This window comes from Callionymus lyra, chromosome 9 (genome assembly GCF_982586985.1).
Source record: "Callionymus lyra chromosome 9, fCalLyr1.hap1.1, whole genome shotgun sequence".
Classification (NCBI taxonomy): Eukaryota; Metazoa; Chordata; class Actinopteri; order Syngnathiformes; family Callionymidae; genus Callionymus; species Callionymus lyra.
The window spans coordinates 17,533,732-17,560,120 of record NC_141826.1 but is presented as its reverse complement, the minus strand read 5'-3'; the positions used below and the strand labels follow the sequence as shown (position 1 = coordinate 17,560,120).

Sequence of the window (26,389 nt, the reverse complement as noted above, 5' to 3'; positions counted from 1 at the left end):
GCGAGTGCGCATGCGTGGAAGAGATGGCGATGGAGGGATGCTGCAGTTAAAACATCAAGTTCCTCAGATCGAAGCATCTCTAAAGTAAGTAATATTTGTCTTAAAGAAATAAAAACCTGCTTGCAAAGAGGAAACATGGGCAGGGGAACGGCATTCAATTTTCAAATAATCCATGCATTTGTTTTTGTGACAAAAAAGGAAGCAAGGAAAGAAAATCCAGAAGATGTTTTATTTTTAATTTTTAAAATACAATATACATCCAGTGGCAATCACGACCAGTGCAATGACATAACACCCTATCATCATCATTCCGTGTCAAAGCATGGGCACGTTTGTTGTTCATTTTTTTTGTTGTGGTGGATTCAAAACACTTTTAAAATCATCTACTATAAAGAAGAAATTTACATTTTTTTCACGATGGTCCATTGTCTTTTTTTTAGACTAATTCAACCTTGGATTATTGCTTTTTAATTATTAATTCGACCCCAATGGAACCATTTTGTGCTCACAATAGACTCAATCATGTTTAAAATTCTCCAGATATAATAAGAAAATAAATAATCCACTGACGTTCTTAAAGTTTATTATGATTTCTGACACTTCTCCTCTGATAAATTAAGTATGTTCATGTAGGTCCTCATTCATCCAGGTCATGGAGATCCATGATGAATTAAGTTGACCCTGTGGAGTTCTGACAAAAGGCACTCACCTTGATGTGTAAAATTATGAACCGCGAACAGTCGTCCGTGGGAATCTTTGTGCAAAATCTCATCACATGTTTAATACATTTACATCGTCGGACAAAAAAAAACTCAAATGACTTCTTTAATGGACGGTTTGTTACAAACGCAGGGCACTTTCGAGTCCACAAACTTATTTTGATTATTAGTAGGAAACCAGAGTACCCTGAGGAAGCCCATACAAGCACGGAGAGGACTTTCCTCTCCATAAGTTACTTGGTATGTTGGCATCCATTGAACTTGAAAAATACTAGCTAAGCCTTTCTAATGCTTGAAGAACGTTACTGTGGAATAAACCAGTCTGTCCACTGCTCTCCTGAGTCACCAGACAACGTCCGTCAGGTCTCGGCCTGTGTACAAAGACCAGCTCTCCTTGGACCAGGCTGAGTTCAGAGTCCGTTTGGGCGAGATGCGTCTTGGCCACTCTGTGTCTGAGGAGGCAAAAAAAAAAAGAAGCAGATGTCAGATCAGCCTTTCTGTCGAGAGGCGACTCGAACATACCTGACTGGGCTGAACTGAGCCGACGCCGCCGACAGCAGTGGATGAGGAAACATTTTTTGGGAGTTTGAGTTAAGATCCGACAGGACGCTTTCCATACCCCTCCGGAAAATTGGGGCTTTTCCTTCTTTGAAGTTGATGCCCGGTCCGTCTCGCCCGAGGGTGAGTGACGGGGCCCACACTTCTAGAGAAGGGAGGGCGGAGTGACTGTTGAACTGAACCTGATTTCCCGACGACCAAGAAGAGGTTCGAAGGCGTGGAGTCGGCTCTTCGTCTGTCATGAACCTGACAGACTTGGTAGGCTGAGGAGGGACAAAAAAAAAGTATTGAATCTTAAGAGTGCAGTTTTGTTGTTTATTATTAGCCAAGAAAAAACATTCTAGTTTTGTGTCTTCTGGTCAATATCTTGAAAAAAACTGAAGCGTTTAACTAAATTCTAGGGACATCGAAAATGTAATCTGATGATATCGACTTTATCAATACATTAATAAATTCCGTCTATTCAAATGTACATTTATAGAATCACACATTCTGTAATGTATGTATCTGGTTAAATTTCAAAACAGCACAAATAATGTACAAAGAAAGAAATAATTGCCAAAAAAAAAACATGGAATGATTATGGAAAGGAATGTAGTAAATAATCTAAAGGCTTGGATTTATATGAAAAGCATGTACGAATCAAGCTGTGGAGGGATTTGAGGAAGAGTCTGCAGACATACATAAAACAAAGAAATAAAAGGTAATATTTATAAAAATATTTTATATTTGTACTTGTACTATTTGTAAGAACATGATAGTGTTGACCCTTATATTGCAATGTACTTGGTATGTGATATATTTACAGGAAGTATAAATTGGCATTTATGTGTAAATACCATGGCTTAGTATATAGATATATAATATACTACATCAGTTTATATTATATACCGTATATTATTTTATAAGGATAAGAATGTTGTACTTTTTTTTTATAATATCATGCTTACATCGCTACTTATGTTGCGTATATATGTTATGTAATGCTACAAGTGCTAATATACTATGCATTTATATGTATATATGGGTAGAAATATTTTATTATGTTTTGCGTCAAACTGTAGAATCGATTTTTTTAAAGCGTTTTAAGGGTTTTCCTTTTTGTATTTATATATATTTGAATATTGTATGAATGTTCAAAATACACTTAATAATTTATATTGAAATGAAGTAAAACAAAAGTCACAAAGAAAATCACAAATTTAACCTTTTTATTATGACATTAAAGTTTTCCTTTAAGTGCCATAATTCAAATAAAATAATTTGAAGTATTTTAGGCGATGCAGAATGGCTGCCTTGGTGCTTGGTTCTGTTTTTCTATTGCTTTTATGTTATCTTATTTCAATATTTTATGATATGTTTCTTTTGACACCACAAAAGAAACGCATTTAAGAACACAAACAAAAACTTTTACCAATAGATTACCCTGTCTGTGTTGTGTTTGTCCGGTCGGACGAGGATGGACTGCGGCCCGGTGGACTGATGTCTCTCACGATGATACACCGGCTCATGACTGAAGTCGCGCTCTTTCATCGCAGCGCCAGCAGGGCGCGCTACAGGCTCGCTCATCCAGCCCAGCGGTCTGCCAGGGTTCGACAACACGCTGAAGTTCTTCCTCCTCTGTGGCGCCGGAGAGTAACCGGACGCCTGGACAAAGTGCTGCGAGTTGGACGGACCATTCACGTTGGATGAATGGTTGTAGAAATTCGACGCTGGTGAATATTAAAGAAGACAAATGAGGGGGACTTTCTTTGTGACTTCGGGAAAAGGAAACAAACGTACCTTTGTGTGGGGCGAAGAGGCGCCTCACCGTGTCCCACCCCTGTGACCCCCCGTAGTAGGGTGTTTTTCCGCCGACGCCCGATGCCTGCTGGAACCCGTTGGGGGCGGAGGGTCCGTGTCCGGATGAGTGCGTGTTCCCGTCGCTGTTGACCCGGTCAAGAGCCAGGACCACGGCTGGATTCTTGGCAGTGTTGGGCTTCTTTCCAGCTGGCATGTTGTGCTGCGGGGACATGTTCGCCGCCTTGGTCTCCAGCAGTCTGGCTGATGTTCTGTGGAAGAAGTAGTTCAGTCACACACGAGAAGATTATTCTTGGTTAATGTTTCCCGCCTCAACAAACACATGAACATTAAATATGAAAAAAACATATTTTCAAATCCACTTTTCATATTGAATCCAAAAGGAACTCTTTATCTCACTCTTATCTGTCGCCTAATGCTACTTCAGAGCTACTACTTCGGGTCCCTCCATCACCCCGGACTAAGCAGTGAAGGATGAAGTTCAGCTTCATTAGAATTAAAGGGCAGGGAATATCACGTCCCTTTAATATGATGGACGAGGTTAGAGCTCCCTTTAGCTGATGATTTAGTTCCTCATCATCATCATCATCATCATCATCATCATCTTCCTGTCTATCATCACCTCCTCTGGCTCCCTTGCTCTTGCCGTCAGATTGCAGCAGATATTTTAACAGGATAGTTGATCGGCTTCCATCAGAATATTCACCTCAACACATCCTACACTCATTAAAGGTGTGAAGGCAGGATTTCGTCTTTTCCCATCATGCCCCTGACTCCTGCTTATTGATCGGAATCTGATGTAATTAAATTACCTCTGCTTCGGCAACGACACAAACAAACAAAAATAAAATGAATGTGAGAAAATAAATAAATATAATCACACAGATATATACACCCTTTCGATATTCAACAACACTATATTGATATTTAATTTTTAGTAAAAAGTGAAAATATTTGGCTTTCACATCCCATTTTATCATTATCTATATTAGGTATTTTTATTGGATTATATTGCAATTAATATTACCATTATTATTTACAATTAACATGCAAATATTAACAGCGTTTGTTCATTTTTGTCTTGCAATTACTTTTCCGGCCTCTAAATAGCAGCAGTCATTGTGTCCTCCAACGCTATCCTATCCCATATACGACTGAGAACAAGAGGATACAGTCAACTCCAGCAGCAGGGAAAAGGGTAAGGGGGCCAAAATGGGGGGCAAAATACCCACCATGAAAATTAAAACAGCTAAAATTTTTATTAAACAATATGCAATATGTTGTGAAATATTGTGATATATTGCAATATTTTGTACTATTTTGTAAGCGATTTGTGACCATGGACTTGACTCTTGATAAAGTAGTAACTTGTTTAATTCGCTTTGAAACAAAAATATTTCTAAACAACAGCTTTAAAAGCTACTTGAGTCGACTGTATCCGCTCGTCCTCAGTCATCGCCGAGATCTCGCAGGATTTTATTGCTTTTTTTTAGCTGCAGAAGACATTGCTGCCATCTAGCGGCTGGGGGGTATAATTGCAACACAAAAATGAACAAACGCAGTGAAAACTTGCATGTTAATTGTAAAAATAGAAAAGTAAATTAAAAAACGATTTATTTATTCATTTTAAACACACTTTATTGAACTGTAAACCATTAAAGAAGTATGGTAAAACAAATAAAGTTTGATTTGAAGCAAAAAAAAAACCAACTATTTATAATCACATCATTGCTGTCAAATATTGCTAAAGTATCGTGTAAAATAACGCGATTATATCAAGATATTGATATTTTCCACCTCTATTCTACGGCCCTTACATCCAAATAGAACCAGGTGACGTTGGTGTTCCATCATTAAGGGGTTAAGATCAGGGGGTGTTGTGCTTGAGCAAGAGTTCACGTTCAAGATTGAATCAGTTTTACCTGAGCACGGGGGTGATGAAGTTGCTGGGTAGAATCCCCACTTTGCCCGTCCTCAAGGACAACCCACGCAACCAGCCTTCCTTGAACATCCCGTACACGCCCACCATCTCGCCCTTCCTCAGCTCCAGCTCTTCCGGGCGCCGCGGCTTGTAGGAGTAGAGCACGGAACACCTGCCGAGGGTGTCGACCAGGTGACAGTTTAGAACACGCTCGACAAAAGGACGGCGCTGTGTTCACGCGTGTGGTTCATGTCTCCGGTATGATCTGATGGAATGACTCACACGCTGATTGAGAGCTGCTGCTGCTGCTGCTGCTGCTGAGCGGAGGCGGTTTTGCCGTCAGCCGATGCAGAAGACATTTGAGGGTTGAGCAGAGCCATAGAGATGTTGGGTGGAGTTGAGTTAGTCATCTTCTTCTCGCTCTGTTACGTGGAATACAAAAAGTGTTATTTTAGGAGGAAACAGTAGATTACAACAACTCACTATAAGAAATATATATATATATATTTTTTTTTAGAATAAATTGTTGGTTGAGAAGAAACAAAAGCATGGATTATAATAGTGTAGAGATTTTCATCAGTTGAAGGAAACATTTTTTGTTGCACTACAGACATGTCTTTGTCAAATACATCACCCTGGGGCCTCATGTACTAAAGGGTCGAACGTACAAAAAAACGCACGGACCTACCTTATCATGTCAAAGTCCATATGAATCAATAAGGAAAAGAGCGTTAATTGTTAAACGTTAATTAATTATTGACCGCTCAGATGCATGTCAGCCTCACTAGTCACGTTGAGATGTTATATTAACGATCAATATTGATCAAAAATGTACACGCACACAAGTGTTTGTAGTTACACGAGTGGATATTAAATTATTCACAAACTTATAAATATGTTCTCGTTCACCAAACTGATGATCTGTATTTATTAAGACAACATTGATAGTTTTTGCTGAATATTGTAATCCGCTATTTCATACTATTTAGAGAAAACGTAAAGGAATTATGAGCTTGTTTTTATAATATAACAAACAAAATTGTCAGCGTCTTTCTCGACAAGAGTCACAGACGTTCTTGTGAAACAACATCATGTCAGATTTATCAAAGTGAAGCTGCAGAAAAAAAGCAGCTAAAGTTTCCTTCATGTGATCACGTGATCAGAGAGATCTCCTTGAAAAACACTTGTATAAATACATCGTCACATGATTTGTTCATTTGTGATTTGTAAACATGGCGCTTTTATTTCATCAATAAGATTTCACAAGCGTGTTGCGCAGCTGCGCCACACATTCATATGAAGCTCAGACGACCAGACCATCTTTATTTCATCATCACTACTCAGTGTTTCAAGTTATTGTTGTCATTTCATTTATTCTTGTTAAACTCCATTTTAAGACCTTTCAAATAAGCCCCCGATTGTCTCTGTACATTAAATATTTGCATTAATAACCCTGAATGTAAAATATAAACATTTACACCGAAGCTCGTCTGTACTCATTTAAACTTCTTCTACTTTTTAAATGAGGTCCCAGGTTTCTCAGGCTCAGTTTGACAGACTGAACCAAGTCACCCGAGTACTGACTCAACCCCGGAACCTTATCATCAGGAGCAATAACCAGAGTTTCGTTTTTTTTCCCCCAGCCATTGTTTGATCCAGCAAACAATTGACTAAGTTGTTCAGCCTCAGGGGCTCAGTTTGATTAAACAAGCACTAATGCTGGCTGTCATGAGCAAAAATGTGATAAGAAACATCAGGTAATCTCGGAATAATTGAACCCAAGGGAATAAAGTACAGCAAAAATGATAAAGGACCCAAAATGGAACCTTGAGGGACTCCACACAACAGATCCACTGATTCAGACCTTATTTGATTGGCAGATACACTAAAACTGCAAGGTATGACGAGAACCACTGTAATACCCAGACAGTCCCACTTCATCCCTCAGTCTCCTCAGCAGGAGTTTGATAATTGCAATTTTATGTTTAAGTAAATCAAAGTGTGAACAGCTAATATGACTTTGTAGAAAAACATTTTTTAAATAAAACATCTTCCAGACAGCAAGAATAAATACAGCAGAAATTTAATTCGTTTTTCTTTTACACAGCCTGCTAATAAATACTGGTTCAGAAAAACAACATAAATAGAAACTAGGATGACACACTTCTGTGGTCCCGTGTTTTACTTGTTGGACACCAGATACATTTGTCGAGCAGCTAGTCGGTCCAACTGGGCTCTAAAACTGCAAACATATGGCAACAAGCTGAACGAGCTGCTGGGAAAAAAGGCTCTGGCTCTGGTATTGGAAGAGAGGAGGAGGTGATGGAGAGTAGGACCCGGGGATAGAACCCAGGGTTTCCTGATCAACCCTTCACACTTTCTCTGTCATGAGGGCAGATGAAGATAACCCTGGACAGGACAGAATACTTTTATATTGTATAATGACACGTGACATTCTGAGAAATAGTGATTATGATAGTCATCTCTGACACGGACACATGCATATGGACGGACACATGAAACCATACAAACACAAACATATTAACACACACAACTACACACAGATCTACACACACAGGAAACCACAAACCAAAAAGGGACAGTGGTTAAGATCCTGATGAAGACACTTTATTTATCTTTCTTCTGTCATGAAAGTTGTTTTATTTCATGTGATTATTGATTTTAAAAATAATTTTGAAAAAAAGAACGCACAACTGTACACCCCATGAACACACACAGGCAAACACATGGCTACAAATACACATGAACACACACATGATCACACACGGACACACATACACACATCAACACACACATGTCTGTCAATGGGATTAATAAAGTCTATGTAATCTAATGGACACACAAACACGTACACAAACACACACAAACTATCACATGAACACACAAACTAGGACAAACACATGGACACAGACACGCATGAAAACACACACTGACACATGATCACACACAAGGACACACATACACACACGTGTGTATCCATCAGAATTAATAAAGTCCATCTAATCTAATGGACACAATCAAACACAAGGACACAGATAAACATGTGAACACACTTGAACAAACACACGATCACACGCATTGACCCAAATACACACATGAACACAAACACATGGAAACACAGACACATGGTCATACAGACACACACACAGACAAACACAAAAATCACACATTTTCACATGATTTTGTTCAAAAGTTTTTTCCAAAAGATGATTTTGTAATCGTCTCCTTGGCAGAGGTATGTAACGTCCCAGTGATTTTTTGTGGCGGGATAACTAAGACCTCAGGGTCCTCCATCCAAAGAAGTTGCTGTAACATCTCACAGATCTTACATTTGTTTACACATATCATTTGACGAGGACTACAAAGCTCACATTTGTGTAACAGAGTTAACATGTGACGCATGTCAGTGTAGTCACCATGTGTTGAAGCTATACATCCGACATGATAAAGTGCATCATCTCCATCAAAGAACGTTCTTTTCTAAGCACCACTCAGGGAGTAAAACAAAGCTCCATCGGTCTCTACCGTGAGCCGCTTGTCTCCGGGACATACTTCACTTTCTTCCTCTTCTTACGCCTCACAGCTCTTCTTTGGATCGGAGAAGCCGTGCTGGTGATTCTTAAATATTCCGAGCGTCACGCTGGAGCGTGAACACTATGTAGGATTCACATGCTATAGAACAGGAAGCCCCTCGCCTCGGGCCATTATTACAGCTTTCAGGCTCTAGTCGAGTGGAAGCGCTGGTTATAGCTGCATGTTATCTGGACGTCACAGCTAAAAGCTACAACGGCTAATTTCATCCAGCTGTTGTCATAACAACTTCATTTTTGCCTTTTAAAAATAACACTAGAGGAGCAATGAGACGGTGAAAGACGGTGATTTAACATTAAAACAACATTTAGTTTGTTATCTTCTGGCACTTCCTGTCATGAGTCACCTGACCTTATTTGAATGGATTAATCACAAGCATCAACCAACTATTCTCTAATCTTTTCTTCACCAAAGTACCACAAAGTACTTCTTACATAAGTAAGTAAGTAAGTAATTTATATTTGTAGAGCGCTTTTCCACAGAAGGGTTTATAGTACTTCTACAGGGTTTACAATATTCGTCATTTACAAAGTAAATATAGTTTTGTTTTGTAGTACTACTCTGAAAGGGTTATTAATATGGAGCTAGCAAAGTAATAAGGTGGAGTATTACTATGGTGATTCACGAGTAATACTACGGTGACTCATGGAGTAATACTACGGTGACTCGCAGAGTATTACTACGGTGACTCGCGGAGTAATACTACGGTGACTCACGGAGTATCACTACGGTGACTTGCGGAGTATACTACAGTGACTTGTGGAGTATAACTACATTGACTCGCAGAGTATACTACGGTGACTCGCGGAGTATACTACGGTGACTCGCGGAGTATTACTATGGTGACTCGCGGAGTATTACAATGGTGACTCGCGGAGTATTACTATGATGACTCGCGGAGTATTACTATGGTGACTCGCGGAGTATTACTATGGTGACTCGCGTAGTAATACTACATTGACTCGCAGAGTATACTACGGTGACTCGCGGAGTATTACTACATTGACTCGCAGAGTATACTACGGTGACTCGCGGAGTATACTACGGTGACTCGCGGAGTATTACTATGGTGACTCGCGGAGTATTACTATGGTAACTCGCGTAGTAATACTACGGTGACTCGCAGAGCATTATTACGGTGACTCGTGGAGTAATACTTTGGTAACTCGCCATACTAGAAGGGCTTTACTCTAATGGGATTAGGAGGATGGAGTTTGATTGTAGACAGAACCCTCTAGTGGTTATAAAGCGAAACTGCGTGTCAAAGGTTACACAACGGTTTCAACCCTTGATAACACATATACTGTATATGTGTGTGTGTATATAGATATCTATATAGATAATCATATTTATTCATCTTTTTCGAAGGACATATGTTGCTAGTCCAGAAAAGAGCATATATGGTGATGAGTCAGAAATATTGAAGAAAATAAAGCATTGTGCTATAAAGAGAAAATCAGGATGTCTCTTGTGTTGAGTTTGATGAAGCACATGAGACATTTTTTATGATAAAATTTATATGCAATTATAAATAAATTTGCCATTTTAAGCTGTTCTATGAATGTAAAAATATTTTTTGCTGGTGACTTGGATCGTGTTTTTGCCCCTCGCATGATTAAGTTTGACATTTTGTTGTCGATGAGAGCCACAGCTGGTGGGCTGCGGGGGTCAGAGTTGAGATGAGCAGTGAAAAACTTCTTGCTCCTCAAGCATCAACTTCAAGTGTGCGGCGTCGTCCTCGCTCGCACGCCCACAGACGAACAAATGAGCGTTACCTGCTTAGTGAAGAGGAAGGAGTTTGAGGAAGGCTGGGGAGATGGAGGGCTCTGTTATGCAACACATTTCACCAGTGACTCATCATCAGCAACATGAGAGAGAGATAAGCAGACTCACGGAGGGACTCTCCAGCCCTCCCACTCCACATCAAACTCTCTTATCTCGCTCCCACTTCTTCTGCTGAATCAGTTTCTCACTCTTAATATTTCCTTTCATGTTTCGAGTTAAGTGAGCTTTAAGAAGAAGTCCTCCAGCAACAGCATCTTCAGACTCATCCATGTTTGTTCACACACTCTCCATGATCTGAGACGCATCGTAGAAAAATGTTAACTTGGACCACATGTGACCAAGAAGTGGACCATCATTAATCATTCTGCTTCCTTATCCGTCTAAAGACGCATTTTCCAACTTTTGTATATACTTGCTTTTATTTTGAAAGGATTTACTCATTAGATGAATAGAGGATGAGATTATTAATGTTTGGACAATTGAACCGTCCAGACACAAACATTATGGATTGATGAACGGGAGATAATCTTAAGAGTACACAGACATAAAGTTGATATTTCAGAAGAAGGTATGTGTGTGTGTGGTCCATGTAAACCACACCGATTATGAAGGCTCATAAATAAAGGAAGTAGGTCATCTTCTTTCCTTCACAGCCCACAGACGTATCAGTCCCAGCTGCTCGGTTACGTTATTGCAAAGTGTGGACCTTTATAATATAAAGTCACATAAATTCCTTTGCTTGAGTCTTTGTGGCCCTCATGAGTGTGAAATGTTTCTGACATTAATAACCAAACTATTGTGTTTACATTCTGTATTTCTGTGAGTAATTCTTGTCCTTCCAAATGTTCCTATTATTTCTACATTAATCCTTGAGAGCTCCTTGTGACAGTCATAGTATTTACTGCACACGTTTCAATTCAAACATATGGCAACAAGTCCTTTGATGTGGCCCGACATTGATACACTTAAATATCACAATATTTTAAAATAGAAATATACATAGGCTTTAAAACCATATATTTTATGGTTTATACTTCAATTAATTGTACATGAAATAAAATTATTGTTGTTTTCGTGCAAATATTCAAGGCATTTGTTTGTTTCGTCTTGAAATTAAACCTTTAGTCGCTAGATGGCAGCGTTCCTTACGTCCTAAGGGAGAATGAAATCCTGCAAGATACAGCCGATGACTGGGGACGAGAGGATACACTGATTACAGCAGCTTCTTAAGCTGATGTTTGGAAATATTTTGGTTTGAAAACAAATGAAAGCAGTTACGACTTCGTCAAGAGTCACGTGGTCTGTAAATACTACAACACCAGAGTCAAGTACTTGACAATACTACACATAGATCCTAGTTACTACAGTACCACAATTCAAGAAGTTACGTGTTGGATCCGTTAGACGATACACAGGATGGTTGGCTCAAACCAAAAGAAGATTAAAGTTCATGTTTATATGGTGACAAAAAAAAGTTCCCAGTGTTAAGGATGGAGGTTAAGGAAAATTGGCTAATCAATATCACCATTATACAAGTTGTATATTGTATATTATATAGTGATATTATATAATAACAGTTAAGACAAAAAAGGAATTTGTCCTCTTGTGTAATCAAGTTTTATTGGTCACCCAGTGTCCAGTAAAACTGACAGCACCTACCTAAAATAAAAGTTTTAAAAAATGACCTTGAGACTATTTAAGATTCAAACAATGCATTTTTCCTTTCACATATTTAGCAGATCGTGTTGTTTTCACGTAGTATTGTGTCCGTTTTTTCTTATATCCCGATACAAATAATCTGAAAAATAACCCAATTTTTACAAATCAATTAAAGTGGAATATGTCTCTGAATGTGTCACTCACACTACAAATAATAAAGACTATATGTCAAGAAATCACAAGCTTCAGTTAAAGTGTTTTTAAAGAAAGAAAGCGTAGCATCCACTACACAGCCAACACCTTTTTGTTCATTCCTGAAGCCCGACGTTATCCTCCTTCCAAAGACAACACCATTTGTCAGAAGGGCTTAAAAAGAAAAACACATCGCAACTCATGCCAAACACCTGCGTCTGATTACTCAACGAAGACTTTAGTGTCTAGACCCGAGATAAGAGCCGGTAAAATAAATCCTTGATGTCATAACTGGACAATAATAGTCTCCTGCAAACACTCGTCCAACATCCAACCGACGCTGTCATTTGTTTTTCTGGTAAAATAACTCTTAATAATGGACGTCAAGTGTACAAAAATAAAGTTTTAAAGAATGGTTCATACACTTATAATGAGTATTATATAATACAGTGAGTTTGAGTTTTTATTTTCCATTATAATTAGATTTTTAAACATTAAATTGTGGAGACTCACATGGGAATGGTGCCGCCGATGGTTGTCCGAGTGGCGTCGGGCTCGCTGCGAGTTCACTCTGGAGGGGAAAGAGTGTGACCGGCCAGCAGGGGGCAGCGAGAGCCGGTGAGCGGCGTGACCCTGGCGGTTGAAGCCGTTGACCACGTTGACGTTGCCGCCCTCACCTTTGGTCCCGCCGCGGGGTAGGTTGCCGCCTTGCTGCTGCTGCTGCTGCTTCCACTGACTGTAGAGGGGAAACGCATTGATAAAGGGGGTCTTCGACGACTCGTCCAGGACTCGGGAATGTTCGATGGCTCTCTTCGGCGCTTCCGAGATCTTTTCCTTGCCCCGGCTGGAGTGCAGGAGTCCGGCCGACTCGCTCCTCCGACTTTTACCCTCCAGTAGTTTAGCAGCCACTAGGTTTGGCTGAAACAGAGAGAAGAAGAAGGCGAGTAAAGATCCGCGGTGATCGGAATATATCCAAGCAGTCCGGAAAATCCGTGGTCGGGGGGATCCATCTAACACCTGGTGGATCTACCTGTTACCGGCATCTGCAGCCGACTCGACACGCCCACCCTTTCCTTCCCTTCTTCTCCCTTCGACACTACAACTTGTTGGGAGATAAGTAGCAGCCAACAGGCCGGGAAGGCTTCCCTGAACCCGGAGCAGCGGCGTTGGCAGGATAAATGCGTTTCACTCGCCACAGTGACGTGCCGTTATGCCACCCAGGCAGAGAAAGCATTACTGTGTCTTCACGCCTGGCTGCTCCACACGAGAGGAAGGGAGAAGAGAAGAGAAGAAGCAAAGAATAGAGGACGGAGGTAGACAACTGGAACTGTGTGGAGGCGTGGTTTGGGAGAAAGAAAAAACATGGATGAGGTGTAGGCGAGCGAAGGAGGAGGTGGAGGGAAAAAGTGAGTGGCAAAGGAAGGAGAGATAAAAGAGCAGAAAAAGATTGTGGTTAAAAAAAAAGAGAGAGTGATGAAGGGAGGAACAACTTATGACATATTTATCAACTTAAGATGTAAAACTGGGAGTAAACAACAGTTAACACTCAAGCATTTCTCAACCAATCCTGAAGTTCTTAATTATTTACGTTTTGTGTTATAGTCATTTTGTTTTTTTTACAAATAACCTTTTCTTACTTGCTTACTTTTCTGCAATTTTGAGTTTTTGGGTTCACTTTTTTCCCCATGTTTTCCCCTCAAATCTCAACATTTTGCCCTGAAGTTTTTTGGTGTATATACAGTATTAATAAATGCTCAACTTTTATGCTCAACTTTTTTTTTTACTGGTGGCATTTATATAATATATATATCTATATATATATAGATATATATAGATATATATACAGCACACTTTAAATATATGTAATCAAGCTGGTTTAGGTTAAAAAGTCTCAACAAAAGACAACAAAAACTAAATTGAAAAGTACCTTCTTTTTTTTAAAATAGAGAAAAAACAATAATAAATGTCGATTTAGAATGTATTTTTTAATAGAAATGTATCATAAAATGGAGGATGTTGTCTTCATTCCATCTATTAAAGGTTTTAAAACTGTTTAAATACACCATAAATACATACATTCAGGGGTTCATCCACCAACTGTACCTTTCAGAGCACGACGTCCATGAATAAAACGCTGTAAAGTCAAGAGTGAACTGAAGGAAGGAAGGATCTCACCTCTAAATACTGAAGAGGGCAAAGTCCACGCTTGTCCTCGAGCTTGGCTTCCACCCAGTGCTCGTCCACCCGCCTGACCAGCGAGACCACGTCTCCCTGTCGGACCGACACGTGTGACAAAAAGAAAGGTAAAAGTCAGAGGAAGAACTTGGTTTAAGAACAACGATCCGGCCCCGTCGGATGAACACTTAGTTCAGCCGAGCACTCCTCCCTCTCTTGCTTATTCGTGTCTCCGGGCCTCGCTCTAAAAAAAAGAAACCATTTGACCATCTGCATTTAGAAGAAGAGCTGAAGTGCGCTTTAATGGAGGGCCCCTTATATAACGCTCTCAGAAAAAAAAAACCTTCAGGGTCACTAAGAGAGGTCTTCGGCTCCACAAGTCTTCCAGACATCCAGGGAACAAGAAGTGACCACTGACTAATTTATGTCACTTCCCCTCAGACTCTTGTGTGTAATACAGGGAGGATAAATGTGGTGCCAGTCAAAAACACCCCCCCCCCCAAAAAAAAAGGGGGGACGTGTTGAAATCTAAATAAATTATTGAAGAAGCAACATATTTAAATAAGAAAAAAAAGGGTTATACAATTGGAGAAAGATGAGAGTTAAGCCAGAACCTCACACTAGCTTGTTTTATCAGTTATTTTAGGAGGTATTTTTAAACAAATTAAACATCATGCTACTTCCGACACCATTCGTCACAGAGTAATACGATGCTTTCAAAGTTGATCAAACAAGGGATTAAAATCTTTAAGCGGTCACTGTCATGGGCTGAACAAAATGTACGTTTACCAAAATATATTCAACATAAAGTATGAGTTTTCTTTTTATTCTTGGACGCTTCATTTATCATCAATATTTCAATGTTGTTGTTCTATTTATCAGTTCTATTCCTTATGTTAGCTTAACCCTTGTCTTAGCTCAGGGTCAAAGTGACCCAACGGCCAGAAAACAAATGTGTTACCACAAGGGATACCACAAACACATTTGTTTCCGGGCATTCGGGTCACCTTGACCCAGAGACAACAAAGGGAATAGCAAAGACGCATGTGTTTTCGGGCCTTCGGGTCACCTTAACCCAGAGACAACACAAGGGATACCACAAACACATGCGTTTTCGGGGCTTCGGGTCACCTTGACCCAGAGACAACACAAGAGAAACCACAAACACATGCATTTTCGGGGCTTTGGGTCACCTTGACCCAGAAACAACACAAGGGATACCAAAGACGCATGTGTTTTCGGGCCTTCGGGTCTCCTTGACCCAGAGACAACACAAGGGATACCACAAACACATGCGTTTTCGGGGCTTCGGGTCACCTTGACCCAGAAACAACACAAGGGATACCAAAGACGCTTGTGTTTTCGGGCCTTCGGGTCACCTTGACCCAGAGACAACACAAGGGATACCACAAACATGGTTGTTTTCGGGCCTTCGGTTCACCTTGACCCAGAGACAACACAAGGGATACCACAAACACATGCATTTTATTTGCAGCTAAAACCTACTTAATTTGAATTATTTCTTATTGGAATCCACCTAAAAGTTGATCCTAAACCTCGGAGCCACATGAAGGAGTCTTAAAACCGGGGCCTCAGCGATGTAGCTGTGACTGACGTGGGAATTATATCGTCTCTTAAAGGAAACTCTAACGAAAACTCATTGACGAGTCTTTAAAGAAAGGGTAAACGTGTGTGCGGTGGAGCACATACAACACGTGTGTGTGTCTCTAATGTACCTAATTAAAACTAGATCGGCCACTCAGGCATTAGAGTGGAATTACAGGTTTGCCCTTTCTATTACTCCATGGCTTATAAGGAGAGAGACAGAGAGAGGTGTAGCTCTGTCGGCTTATGGGGCTAATACATGAGGTCAAGGGTCGCGATAAAGGTCGACTTTGTTTGGGAATATGGTCCGTTTTAATAATCTTGATCCATTCAACCGAAAACACAATCCATTAGAGGCGTGTATTGGTAAGAATCTGGTGATATGATATATAATATGATGTATATACAGTGATACTGAAGTAACAAGGATATATTTGTAGTATTGTCGAGTACTTGACTCTGGTTTTGCAGTATTTACAGACCACATGACTCTTGACAAAGTCGTAACTGCTTTCATTTGTTTTGAAAACAAAATATGTTCAAACATCAGCTTAAAAAAATCTCACAGGATTTAATTGTTCCTTTAGCAGCGGAGGATGTTATGACTGCCGCCATCTAGTGGCCGAAAGTTTAATTGCAACAAAAAAATGATCAAAAGCGGTGACCATTTCAATTTAAATTATAAATAACGGAATTTAAACAGGGCTGTCGAAAATCAATACAGTATCATGAGTAAAAAAGGGAATTCAAAATAGCAATATTTGTATTCAGCAATATCTTCCTACAACCCTACCATGGCATTAGTCAGAATACCAGGATGACAAGTCCAGGCAATAAGGGAGGAGAAAATGAACTCATACGAAATAAATACAAAATAATAACATGTTAGGTAGCTGACACACCTGGAGAGAAGCTCGCAACTGAGGAGAGATTCAAGCAGACCATTTTTACCAGGTATACGACCATCCATGTGTCTTTTAGCAAAAGAAAACAAAAAAGCTTGTCGAATATTTTGATTTTTTTTCTTTCAAGGATTTGTCACTCTGCAGCTTTTTCTTCTTCCATCCTATACTGTGTGTTGTGCAAGCGAGTTCCTAAGCTACTGTAGCCCCTTCAATTCCATTAACATTATTTCAAAACTACAACAGTTAGAGAACTGTACCTTGAGGAACCTGAGGTAATATTCTCCGTCCTCCACGTTCATCTGCTCCGGGTGGAAGTCGCACACAGCCTTGCAGAGCGCCGGTTGCTGAAGCTGACTCATCAGCTGTCTGTGGTTCCAGTCGTCATCTGCCTCCTGGATCTGGGTAATAACAGCACCGTGGGCAGGAACCAGCTCTCCCGCCGGACTCCTCTCCGACCGGACTCGGACCTGAGAAGCAGAAGGAGGAACCGTCCATGACGTGTGAAGTTAAAAAGAATAAATCTTTATAATTCTTCAAATACACTCTTTTTAATGCAGTTTGACGGGCGTTGCTCGGTGACACCGTGTCGGGTCTGCGACTTATTAGGAGTTACATCATTTCCAACCTTTAAATATGATGACGGCTAGATTCACTTCAGGACATCCTTCCCATCATGCACCAGGGTTTAGAACCAATTGATGAATCCATAAACAATATAATGATTTTTTTAAATTGAATTAACAATAAAGTAGTTTGCAATATTCTTTTTTTTTTTAACCCTTGCAACACAAGGGATTAGGGGTGTAAGAAAATGTCGACATACATTTGTGTAGTATTTCTTTCAGCACAAAATGTATGTTTTGTTAGTTTATACACTATTCTGTCCAACCCCTGATATTAGCCTTTTTATTGTCCATATACTTAACAAGATTTATTCTATTTAATTATAACATTAACTTTTCAAAAACAGAGAATTCAGGAACAAGTTTGTATCTTAACATGTGTAAGAAAGTATTTTACATTCAACATATACATTTGGTTTTAATATAAAAAAGTCAGATAAAATAATTAATAAATAGACATTAAAGTAATTTCCCTAATGATCAATAAAGTTTTATTCATCTTTCTTTAAGATACAAAATTTGAGGATAATAAGCACGCAAAAAAAACAACCAAAAACAATACGCTGGAGAGTTTAATCTGATCTAAGGTGAATATATTTTTGATTGGTGGTGAGGTCAGAACTGCAGACTTTAAATGTTGTACTTCAAGAGAACACACTGGGTGGAGAACGATTAAACTTTTATTTCATAATTGAATATCATTAAATAATTCACAAACGCTTAAAATATAAAAAGTGAATAAATCAGTCTCTAATTCTACACAAATGTACATTAAGTCAAATGTCAACGGTAGATAAATAGAAGTTTGCAGATACACTATTCCAACACTAGGGTACGCCAGAAACACCATTTTTAAAAACTACAGATAGGGCATTTAACAACTGACAAAAGGTCAAATAAGAAGCAAGTTCGGTTTTGTTTATATTTTTTCTTAAAAAAACATTTAAATCATATATAATAGGAAAGTATTTTAATAAATAAAGAAGTTTGTGCAATAGTTTATCTATTTTGTTAAAAAATCCACAAAGGAAGAGACGGATCAGATGACAACAGAGACGGATTTAAAATGAATCTCGACAGAGAAAACTGTATAATACGACAGAAAGTTGAGAAGCAGTTTGCCTGGTTATTCCCTCGAAACTGACACCAGCATTGATTCATCCTGTCACAAGTAGAGTTGTGATTTATAGAAACACGCGGTAGAAACGACAGATGTTCAGCCATAGGATCTTGTTCGAGCAGAGGATTGACTGTATAAGGAGTCAAATTTGATGAACTGAACCTGATAATTAAAGTATCCACAGCTCACGATGCAAGAGAAAGAATAAAGATGTTGTGATGATTACGCAACTCCGTGTTACATGTAGCAGAAAGCCAGGCTTGTGAACTCTAGCTGACCTCAGATCAGGAAACAAGCCGACACTGTTCAGTTTCTTATGTATCGTTTTCCAATTGAAATAACGACTCACGCCATCGGCGGATCATACTCCGACTGTACGAGCGCTGCAGAATAAAATGCCTTCGGTTAAAAAAAAAAGAAGAGAAAACGTCTTCACTTTTGTTCTGTGGGAATCAGAGAATCACCCCGAGGACCCTGATCCACGTCCCTGTTCTCATGCGTCACAATGTGCTGTTGCTCATGTTTATGAAGTAAAAAACACCCACTGCTGAGTAATAAATGTATATTTCATAAAATGCGGAGGACTTGATTAATGCTACGTCACGGGAGACGCATACAGACACTAGTATACTAAACTGAAGATTGTGTATTTCTCAGTGACGATTGTATTTAATGATTCATTTATTAATATCACGACTGCATCTGAATATTGATGGGGTTTTTTCTGACCATTAGATTCATTATATTCAGTGACAATTAGGAAGAATATGAAAATAAATCTGACATTTCATAGTTTGATATATGACGAAATATAATTATAAATGATAGAGTAATTAGACACACATGGTGACAATGAAAACAAAGACAATTTTATCAAATAAAAACTTGAACACCGTGACACCACATACCTCAGCCAAGGAGCTCATAAAAGTTTATTAAAACACAATCAATTAAGAAAAATCAGCTTCATTAATTCAGGATTTGTGTTAAAGTTTCGAGGAAATAAATAAAATGTTTTTTTTAAGGCATACAGCCAACTTAATATAGTTACTTTTTATATTGTAATGTTTTGTATCTTGTTTTTAACGTATTTATCTTGTTTTCACGTCTCCATCCTGCTTTAAAACTGTAGCACTTTGAGATTTGTCGAAGAAATGTACAGCCAGTGAAGACTTTTAAGGATCGGAGAAATGTGAGTTCTTCTACTAGAGCGGGTCAGAATTCTCGCTGCAGAGTTTTGTATTAACTGCAGGCGAGACAGATCCTTCTTGTTTAGACACTAAAATAAAATGTTACAATATTCTAAACAAGAAGACACAAACACATGGAAGTAAGTTTAGAGATTTTTCTCAGTTAAAGGAAACAGTTTCTGGTCAGTTTTCTACAGTGTTGAACTAGAGGTCATGTCTTTATCAAAGTGAAATACAAATCAAATGGATTCTTATTATTATTATAAAGTTTTAACCAACAGGCTACCACTGACAAAACTTTAGAAATCTCATTTAGCAACCATAAAAAAATCTTCTACAGACACTAACCGATTTTGTCACTTTAGCCACATGGATGTTTTGTTTCAATGATTTGATGATGTGTTTTAGACACTAATCTTGTGTTTTATGTTTTTTCTCTGCACTAGTTCTGGATCCTTTAAACCCCCCTTGGATCCAGATGGTATGCCAGGAATGCACTGAAGAGAGATAACACTGGAATGCTTTGAATAACTATCATAAATGGATGGATTTACGAAGTTGGTACTTATTGAAGTAGTAGTTTTTAATGTTTACTAGAATTTAGAGAACATAAAGAAAATAGAGTTAGGTTGTAAATACTGTTCGCGATGAAACAAAAAACACATAGTTTTTTGGAAAGAAAAAGACGATGGTCTGTAAATATTTATATGTTAAATATTTGTTTTGTTTAGACAATATTTGTGAAGTTCTTGGAACTACAATGAAATTGACAATTTTGTGAGTAAACTATTCTGCACATGTTTAGTAAAGGCAAAAATTCCAGAACTAAATGAAATCAACACTATGGTGGAACTGTATAGAAATTTCAGGCGACGATTATTTGGCCCAAAATGATGACGGTTAGTATTATTTTTGTGTTTTTGGGCATCCTCAAGATGTTCAAAAAGTACTTTAACACACTCCAAATGTTCTGTTGCAAACTTGGATCATCATCTGATCCGTGCATCAGCGTATAGTTATTAAGTGTCTAGATCGGACTTTTTTCAAAAACCGGAATTGGCAAAAATCACGCAAGTATCACGATACAGGGGAAAACAATACGATACATAGTGACACTATAGTAACAAGTATATATATGTAGTATTGTCGAGTACTTGACTCTGGTGTTGCAGTATTTACAGACCACATGACTCTTGACGATTTGTTTTGAAACAAAAATATGTCTGAACATCAGCTTTAAAAGCTGCTTGAGTCGAGTGCATCCTCTCGTCCTCAGTCACTGTCAGGATCTCGCTGGACCCAATTGTTCCTTTGACCGCTGCCATTAATAGTTGCATGTCCAATATATATATAAATTATTTAATTTTAAATACGCCTTATTGAAATATAAACCATAAAATAACTACAATAACATTGATAAGAATAAAATGTGTAACATTATTTGCAAAAAAAAAACATTTTTTAAAATATGAATACAGTGTTGTTGAATAACTATAGTGTGGGGTTTTTTTTAAGCCCAGATCTCCTTCCATATGGACGCGTCTAAACAGGAGCAACTGAAATACCAGTATGAGTTCACCTGTCAGGTGCTGAGAGGAAAGACTTGTTTCGACACTGAAAAAATGAATAATATTAAACTGTATAGACTTTTCCTTACACCACCACTGTACCTCTATTGTTTTTTTTGTGTGAGTTTTTAACGTAATAACAATATTAAAAAAAATTATGTTGCAAAAAGTGTTAATTTGAATTAGAAAAGCCAACCTTTGTCCAACAAAAATGCAATAAAATATGAACTAAAATGGGAATATCTGTAATAATTAAATCCCAGTTGAAATGATTAAAAAATAGGGTTAAAATCTGATATATTGTGCGACTCCAGGTTAAGTTTCAAGATAAATAATCGGTCTCTAGACTAAACAAGAGGAACGACTGACACTAATCTGATGACAACAAGTTCACATGATGGCGATGACACTGGTATAAACACAACACGACCCCACTGACCTCACTGTGCCCCGGGTGTTGTTGTTGTTGACTCTCCAGCGCGCCTCCATACGGGACGCTATAGCGGGCGGCGTGGGCGTTCCTGCCGGACCCCGCCGGACCCTTCTGCATCCCTTCCAGGAGCCGCACCAGCAGGGCGTTCTCGGGGAGATCCTCCACGGTCCGGGCCCCGGGCACCGGGGCGTCGCACTCCGGGCACAGCAGCAGCTGGGCGTGAGCAGCCTGCTGGTGCTTCTGCAGGCAGGACAGGCAGAAGGTGTGCTGGCACGGCAGGACTTTGGAGGACACGTCCAGCGGGCGAAGACACAGGGGACACTCCAGCAGGGCCATCAGAGACAAGCCCTCCATGTCCACCCTGGGAATGTTGTGTTGATCCCCCCAAAAAAACACTGTGACACAATCACACACAATTAAACAACGAGTCACAGTAGAAACTGTTGTGGTATCAAAAAAAAACAAAACAAGGTAATCTCGCGAGAGTTAAGGGACAGTCAACTTCCAATACGTCACACAGCGCAACAGGTGAATCGGCGCAGGTGAAAACGTCACACAGACAAAAAACCTTCACGCGGACTCACACACAGACACACGCCGATGTTGACAGGACACGAAACGCGCGGTTATTTCTCAACGACTTACGCGCGTTTCCGCGGGAGAAGCCGGCGAACTTCGCTCAGGAAATGCGTGACTTCTTCACCGTGGCCGCCATGATGATGACGCAGCCGGGAACCCGCGGCGCGTGCATGCGTGCGTGCGCGACACCTGTGTTTCTTTTTTTTTTTCTTTTTTTTTTTGGGAAAGACGACGCGAGAAGTCCAGAAGAAAAGTTGTGACTGCGACAGACACGCCCATTCAACAGGAACTACGTCTGTTTTTTTTTAAACAAACACGAGCATTTTTGAGAAAATATAGTCAAAAGCGGTTAAAATATATATATTTATTTATTTATTAACATTTAAGTAATTTTCCCCTTCTTTATACGGAATCATTTGATAATATTTAGCTCCTTAATAACTTTAAATATCTATATATAATATAATGTATTTTTTAAATCATTTTTTTTAACATAGAAAAATGTAAATAAAGAAAACATTAAACTTCCATTACCATTTCATTGTCACTAGTGTTCAGTGGGATTTTAACGCAAATATATTATTGTTTTAAAGATGGTACATATTCCTTTGTTTATTTTATTGACTTTTTGAATAGTTAAATAGTATCCTATATCGTTTTAGATGATATTTGTATCTGTATTTTATATATATATCAAGACAGAGTATAAATGAATAATAAACACAAAATACTTGTTATTATTGATACAAAAAACAATTGATTGAAAGAAATTAAACTACTTAAAAGCACATTTTTTAAGTTTTACGTTTATTAGGCTTTTTTTCTAGGGATATTTATGAATAAGAAAAAGCATTGTCATTATTTGTAAATGCATAAAGTCAATGTTAAGTAATTATTATTCGTAATAATGATTCTAATAACACGTTTGAACATAAACTCGCTCTGGTTAAGGTTAAGACAATTCATGAGACTAAAATGTAAATAGTTACATAACATTATGTTGGATCTACTTATAACTATGAAGTAAAATATTTATCTTGAGATTCATAACCATAATAATAATATAAATAAAATAGATTAACGCGCATTTCTGACAGTACTATGTTTTATGGATATTATTGTTCCTTTTTTTAATCACGAGAACTACAGGGGAGTGAGTTCTGTTGCGTGACGTGGTCTCCCTCTGCTGGTGCGTTCAATGACCCTGCACTTCTGTATCTTTTTTTATTGGATGAGGGGAAACTCGAACACAAAATTAAAAACTAAATAAATAATATCCACAGGAGGCTTAAGCGACAGCCAAAATAAACAACAAACTCTCATTGTATTTCCATCTTTCTGACTAAATCATATCTTTTGCTCTGTACTGAGGGTTCAGGACATCCCTTTGAATTTTTTTTTAAAAACAGCCATGAATCTTTCATCTCCTTCTCCACGTCAGCAGAACTCTGGGAATTCTAAAAATGTCCAAGCGGCTTTTAGAGAGAGAGGAAGGGAGAGAGAGCGGCGGGAGCAGGGAGAGAGTCGCCATGACTTATTTACATGTTCATATCAGTGTTAAAACAAGCCTTTCCTCTCAGCGCCTGACAGAGGTGAACCCATGATGGTATTTCAGTTCCAGACCCTGTTCGGGACGCATCCCTACGGGGGAAGGTCTCGGCTCGACGGTCAGTCTGACCTTCCGCCGAGGTCAACGTTTGATGGGTGTTCTGCTCGGCGAGGGCCTCGGGAGGGAAGTCGCAGAATATGTCACAAGTTTCCAGCGTCAAGAAAAAAGCCTCCTTCATGTTTTATTTAAGAAATGCATCTTAGCTTCAAGAGCCATTGAACGTGTCTCAGCATTGTCTCGCCCACGTCCGTCTCCAGACAGGGTGTCAGTCAAATGGTATAATCCTGGAGGATTGAACCTCTATCATGGCGGCGTAATTAACTTTTTTTTTTCACCGGGAACTAATCCGGCACTTCAAGGTGCACAACGGCTCTCAGGTAATTATCAGGTGACGCGTTCGCTGGTGGAGGATACTGTGGTTTCACTGAAGTCACTTTCTCCCACAGTCAACAAAAGAAGGAAACAATGTCGTCCCTGTAGAACCGGACGGACCGGAACCTGGAAGCAGTTTCTGGTAGAAATGGTGTCGCGTGATTGGCTGAAAGTTCGATCAAGTAGCTCGGTTCTCTTGTGGAATCTTCTGGTGGCACGAGTTAACCAACATTTTTATATTGAATTAAAAAGAGCAGGAATTAAAAAGTGTTGACTTTAGAGCATTTATTTTTTAATTATTGGAATTAGAATAGCAAACCCTATGTGTAAAAATAAATCCATTCATTTAAATTTTAAAGATTTTGATTCAAAGAATAAACAATTATTTAATTAAAATACTCCCAAAAACCAACCAAAGAAATTATTCAATTCAATTATTCTATTTCCAAAAACATAAGCATGTAAAAAGAAATAATTACATAATTTATTTTTAAATCTTGGTGATTCAAATATCAATCTATATGTGTAATGTACAAAAACAAATTCAACCTTTTCAATATAGAAATTAATTGACTTCAACTATTGAAAAAAGAATGCTTAAATATTTACATTTATTTTAGTAATGATAGAAATTCGAATATTTAAAATAAAATAATTATCCGTTTAATAAACAAACTATTGATATCATTTTTTTTAATGAAAACAAATGTAACTTGTTTAATATATACATTTTTAAATTAAATTAGTCCCAACAAATAATACTTAAATAATGCATTTATAAAAACGTATTTTTGAATAACTGGAATTAAAATATAAAACTCATCATTTTTTTAAAATTATATTATACAACACAAAATATTTAATTATTAAATAAAAAGTTCAGCATTTCAACATGTAATGATTGAATGTTTTTTTTTAATTCAATGCTTAAAAAAACGTATTTCCAAAGAAAAAGTCAAAGTTTGAAATATTTAGCTTCAACCATTTCATATTCTGGTGGCACTGATTTAATTCCACAGAGGTCTCACCGGAAAGAAGCTAAAAAAAAAGAAAGAAAATGCAAAGCAGACGATGATTTTCTCTCCACTTGAAGCAACTTTAAGATTCTTCCACCCACAGTTTGTTCTGCTTCCTTCTCTGCTGCCAGATTCAATTTTGTAAATATTTTATATCCGATAAATAAATGAAAGACGCTCTTTTTTTTATCCTTCTCAGCTGCTCTTCCACCTACCAGTGCACAATCTTTATCACAGCCCTGACGTGGGTTTTTAGCTCTCCACCAAATGAGGCTTGGCTCAAGGGTTTCATCTATTTTTCAAAATCCTGTCACTTATTCTGCTGGTGACTAAAATAGATTCTCTCGATCGCGTCATAATGCGTTTGCTCATCGGCCAAACACAGACGGCAGCACTTGGGTTTTTTTTTTATACTCATAACAGTGTCAAAGAAGCTTTTTTTGGGGGAACAACATCAATTATTCTGTGTTCGGATGTTGAGCTTTTACTTTATAGAAGAAGGAAATGATGTTTGTGGGGAGAGTTCCACGTTGACTTCTTCGTTAAAATAGATTTTTGAGAATCAACTCTAAAAACTTTCGGATTCAAGCTCTGTCACCTGGTCGTACAGCGAGAAAAAAAAAACATATTCTATTCATTATCACTGCCTAAAAGGTGTATAATTTAGAAAAAGAAAACAGATTTTCTCTGAAATAACATTAGCGTGTGACTCTTGACTTGTGAAAATGAGTAAGACACAAACTCTGTAAACAAAACTTTTGTCTCAGAGTTATCATTCCAAATAAATAATGCTTAAACACAAACTCACACATTAGCACAAAGTCACTCAAATCTACGAGACACACAAACATAACACTATCGTCTGCATACAATCAAATATGCATCGCCGCATACACACAAATATATACTGGTCCAGCTTTTGCTGATTCAGCATTATGGTGAGATGTT

General features: G+C 38.4%; 1 protein-coding gene across 1 annotated transcript; it reads right to left on the bottom strand.

Annotated features, from left to right (window-relative positions):
* Nucleotides 1–210: 210 nt before the first annotated feature.
* On the bottom strand, nt 211–22,659 carry sh3rf2 (SH3 domain containing ring finger 2). The gene is made up of 11 exons (XM_087799365.1): nt 22,511–22,659; nt 21,872–22,260; nt 17,189–17,398; nt 14,422–14,517; nt 12,760–13,164; nt 5,281–5,420; nt 5,000–5,170; nt 3,060–3,328; nt 2,703–2,989; nt 1,242–1,540; nt 211–1,171 (listed from the first exon to the last, which is right to left on the bottom strand). The coding sequence occupies exons 2-11, from the start codon at nt 22,217–22,219 to the stop codon at nt 991–993; spliced, it is 2,406 nt and encodes an 801-aa protein (XP_087655491.1). The 5' UTR covers nt 22,220–22,260; nt 22,511–22,659; the 3' UTR covers nt 211–990.
* Nucleotides 22,660–26,389: the final 3,730 nt, after the last annotated feature.

What these genes read in the sequence shown, in the direction of transcription:
- sh3rf2 (XM_087799365.1), bottom strand. Translation starts at nt 22,219, where the DNA reads ATGGAGGGCTTGTCTCTGATGGCCCTGCTGGAGTGTCCCCTGTGTCTT. An exon ending in ATCGGCGGCACCATTCCCAT is followed by an intron (nt 5,421 to 12,759) that starts GTGAGTCTCCAC and finishes TCCACGTAACAG; the next exon opens with AGCGAGAAGAAGATGACTAA. An exon ending in CAGCAGCTCTCAATCAGCGT is followed by an intron (nt 5,171 to 5,280) that starts GTGAGTCATTCC and finishes CACCCTCGGCAG; the next exon opens with GTGTTCCGTGCTCTACTCCT.